This window comes from Colius striatus, chromosome 13, assembly GCF_028858725.1.
Source record: "Colius striatus isolate bColStr4 chromosome 13, bColStr4.1.hap1, whole genome shotgun sequence".
NCBI classification, from domain to species: Eukaryota; Metazoa; Chordata; class Aves; order Coliiformes; family Coliidae; genus Colius; species Colius striatus.
In genome coordinates, this window is record NC_084771.1 from 1,244,724 (window position 1) to 1,248,650 (window position 3,927).

A 3,927-nucleotide genomic window follows, 5' to 3' on the forward strand; every position below is an offset into this window, starting at 1 on the left:
CCAGGCTCCAGCCTCCCTCACCTAGAAGCCAGGGAATTCCTGGCCCTTTAAACCCTGATTGGGTCCATGCCTTCAAAAGGGCTCCGGGAGGGGCCGGGAGTTCTTACCCTGCGGGAGGAGGCTGGCTAGAAGCAGGTGGGCTGAGTGAGTGACTCCTCACCCACCCCACTCCCTCACTCTGCCCCGGCACCTTCCCAGCCCCTGTAATCAGGCTCCTCTCTGGCTGGCTTTTCCCTTGGTCTGGGTTTTAGTCTGGAATTTGCATCTCTTTTTGCATACAGAGCTTTTTTCCCCCCAACGCTTTCTGTTCCTGTACCAAGCTGAAGCGGCTGGCATGGTTGTTCTGGCTTGATAGCGGCTGGCGACACCCTCGGGTCTCCTTTTGCTGGTGCCTGCCAGCGGCTCTGCCTCTACGGATAGGAGTAGCATGACTGCCGGCTCCCCCTGATCCTGCTGCCGGCTCCCCCTGATCCTGCTGCCGGCTCCCCCCGATCCTGCTGCCGGCCACAGCCCCCGCCTTGCCCTGCTCACCGCCTCCCCCCTCCCCGTCATCATGGCTTTGCTCCATCCCTTTGCCAGCCTCCTCCTCCTCGCTCTGCCCCTCTCCCGGGCTGCAAACCAGTCCTCGCTGCCCCGCGGCTCGCTGCCCGCCGTGCCGCCGCTGCCGCTGCTGCAGCTGCTGCAGGGGCATGCGGCGGGCGGCCGTGGCTGGCGAGCCGTGCCGGCCAGCGGGCAGCCCCTGCGCTACATGCTGAGCCTGTACCGCCGAGCAGCCGACCGCGAGGGCCGGCCCCGCCACGGCCGCCGCATCGGCACCAACACCGTCCGGCTGGTCCGCGCCAGCGCACACCGGGCTCAGCCCTGGGCAGGTAAGGAGCGAGGGGCACCGAGGGCAGCGTGGAGCTCGGCGGGGTTGGTGCTGTGGGTTTGAGCCCTCCACCTGCCTCCTCCCCTCTTTTCACACTTTCCCAGGCAGGGCTGGCACATCCTGTGCCCTGGGGGGCTGCCTTTGGCATGGGGTCTAGCCTGTCCCTGCCCCAGGGCTGAGATGGGCAAGGGCGTTGCAGGCTCCACGTGCTGCTCTTCCCTTCCCATCCTGCCCGAAGCTGTGCCAGGCCACCGGTGATGAGGCTGGGATTGTCCCAGCTGCTCTTTACCCTTCACTCTGCCAGCACGCTGTGGCACGTGGCTGTTTGCTGAGGCTTCTTCCTTGGTCGTGAGCCACCTGGCTAGTGTGGGCTTTGAGGGCGGTGATGCCATGGGCTCCACTGCACCGTGCAGGGCTGCAGCAGCACCCTGAGAGAAGGCTGTTGCTGGTGTGGTGCCTGCTGTGCCATACTGGGGTAACAGGAGGAAGCTGGAACACAAAAGTTCTATTGAAACATAAGGGAAAACTGTTCCAGTGTGAGATGAGGGAGCCCTGGCCCAGGCTGCCCAGGGAGGGTGTGGAGGCTGCTGCTCTGGAGGTCTTCAAGACCCACCTGGACACGTTCCTGTGTGACCTGATCTAGGTGGGAGCTGCTTTGGCAGGGGGTTGGACTGGATGAGCTCTAGAGGTCACTTCCAACCCCCACCATGCTGTGAGTCCATGATGCTGGGGAGCAGGGGCAGGTACTCATGGCTGCTTCCCCGCAGGTCGCTGGTACATTCAACCGCTCACCTACCACCTGGAGGGCCAGCCCGAGGCTGAACATCTCCTCCGAGCCACTGTGGTCTACCTGCCCAGCCTGCTGCTGGCCCACAGCCGCCTACTCTGCGCCCTGGAGCTGGCGGCTGCCAGCGAGGCGCCCAGGGCCCTGCTCAGCCCTGCTGCCCGCCCCCGGCACGGCTGGGCCGAAGCAGACGTCACCCCTTACCTGGCGCTGGGCAATGGCAGCGCGGGGAGCCTGGCGCTGCGGCACGTGTGTGTGCACGCCGGCCGGGCAGGGGGCCGCCAGGCTCCAGAGACCCCCAGCCACCCCTTCCTCCTCCTCTACCTGAACGACACCCAGGCTGGGCTGGAGCCCCTGCCGGCAGAGCCCCACCGGCACCGGCGTGACGTGGGGCTGCTGGCCCACGACCTGCCCGGCTACCTGCGGGAGCAGGGAGGGGAGAAGAGCGACTGCTCCCTGCGCCCCTTCCCCGTCAGCTTCGCCCAGCTGGGCTGGGACCACTGGATCATCGCTCCCCACCGCTACAACCCGCGCTACTGCAAGGGCGCCTGTCCCCGCCTGCTCCGCTACGACTACCACGCGCCCAACCACGCCGTGGTGCAGAGCTTCATCCATCAGCTGGTGGATGCCAACGTGCCGCGGCCCTCCTGCGTCCCCTACCGCTACAGCCCCATCAGCGTCCTCATGATGGAGCGCGACGGCGGCATCCTCTACAAGGAGTACGAGAACATGATCGCAGAGTCCTGCACCTGCCGGTAACGGGCGCCTGGCGCTGCCCCGGCACCCGCAGCCTCTGCCCGGCCCCGCTGCCTCTGGACTGGAGGGTTTGTCTCGCTTCGGCTGGGGTGGGTCTGGGCTCCCCGCTCCCCGTGTGGCGCTGCCCTGCAGGAAGGTTTTACGATGGCAGTTTTATGTGAGTTGTAGGTTTTTAAAGGCAGGAGCCTGTGCTGGGGTGCTTGCCCCGTGGTATTTGTCCTTCCTGCAGCCCCACAGCTGCTGCCTGGTTTTGGGGGGCGGGGAGGGTTGGGCTGAGTCCCTGGACTGAAGCATGAAGCTCTTGGAAGGCGCTTTGGGGGTCTCCTGGTGGAGCCAGGGCAGGGAGGGCGAACACTCCAGGTGTCCCTGTGCTTGGCACCAAACTGATGCTGTCAGGAGCTTGGAGCGACCTTGCCTGGGGGATTCCTTCCTGGTTCACATGCGCCTCATCCTGTCTGTTCCCAGCTGCGGTGGTGTCTCACCAAGATGGGAATTGGGCTGGGGTGGGGAGGGGTGTCAAGCCTCTCTCCTCCCCTGCAGTTCTGTTCTGAGGGGCTGTGGAAACTGGAGGGACCCAAACTGCCAGCTCTGCTCCCGGTGCTGGTGCCAGGGAACTTAATGCATTGGGCTCCACTGCTTCCTCTGTCACCCCTGTCCTTCACCTATGGCTTGCCCTCTAGCAGGGCTCAGATCTCACCCTACCCCAGGGGTCAGACCCCTGTTGTATTGTCCCTCTGCCTTTTTTGCACCCTTGCTGTCCCACGAGGCTCGGGCTCTGCTGGGCTCCTGGCCTGCCTCCGTTCCTGGAGGGGTCTGTCCCACTCCCACCACCCCTGCCACCTGGCTTTCCCCTATTTATTGCTGACTGTACAAGTAAATAAATAAATAAACAAATGGGTTTTTGCTAAAGATCATCTTGACCTGTTCTTGCTTTGTCCCTGGGTTGCACTGGGTGCCCCTGGGACAGGCTGGTATAGGCTGTGCACTGTGTTACCATTATGCTTGCACTGGGAGGGGTGGGTGCTGCTCCCTGCTTCATGCAGGGGGTAAATCCCATCTGATTCGAGAAGGGGCTGGGAGAAGAGGCTCCCCTGGTGCACAGACCTGCCCTGGGGCAGGGGAGACCAGGTGTGGCCACAGGCAGCTGCTGTGGTGGGGCTGGGGACAAGAGATGCCCTCCACCTAGATGGGGAAGGCTCTTGGGGGACCACGAGGGGCAATGAGCTGGGGCTGCCTGTCGCTGTGGGCAAGGTGTTTGGCTGCCAGGGTTGTTTTGGGAAGATGTCTGCAGGCAAATCTGCCTGTTCTTGGGCTTGTTGCCCTGTATTTGAAGAGCTGGAGTAAAGTTCCCTTTGAGTAGTGAGGCCAGAATCCTTGTCCCCAGTGTGTGGTGGCACTGCCACCTGCCAGCCGGTTACTGGTACTGTCTCTGCATTCTCAGCTGAAGGATTTTGCCAGGGTCTGGCCTCCAGTCCCATCTGTTATTGCTGCCCAAGCTCCATGGAGGTATTTTGTCATT

At 63.4% G+C, this 3,927-nt stretch overlaps 1 protein-coding gene across 1 annotated transcript; it reads left to right on the top strand.

Annotated features, from left to right (window-relative positions):
• Positions 1-222: 222 nt before the first annotated feature.
• Positions 223-3,276, top strand: BMP15 (bone morphogenetic protein 15). Its single transcript, XM_062006769.1, has 2 exons — positions 223-869; positions 1,636-3,276. Exons 1-2 carry the CDS (start codon positions 554-556, stop codon positions 2,409-2,411), a joined length of 1,092 nt encoding a protein of 363 aa, XP_061862753.1. The 5' UTR covers positions 223-553; the 3' UTR covers positions 2,412-3,276.
• The last annotated feature ends 651 nt before the right edge of the window (positions 3,277-3,927 follow it).

Bases quoted from the DNA above. Each gene is read 5' to 3' on its own strand.
- BMP15 (XM_062006769.1), top strand. From the start codon at position 554: ATGGCTTTGCTCCATCCCTTTGCCAGCCTCCTCCTCCTCGCTCTGCCC. The intron at 870-1,635 runs GTAAGGAGCGAG...GCTTCCCCGCAG, and splicing joins CCGGGCTCAGCCCTGGGCAG to GTCGCTGGTACATTCAACCG.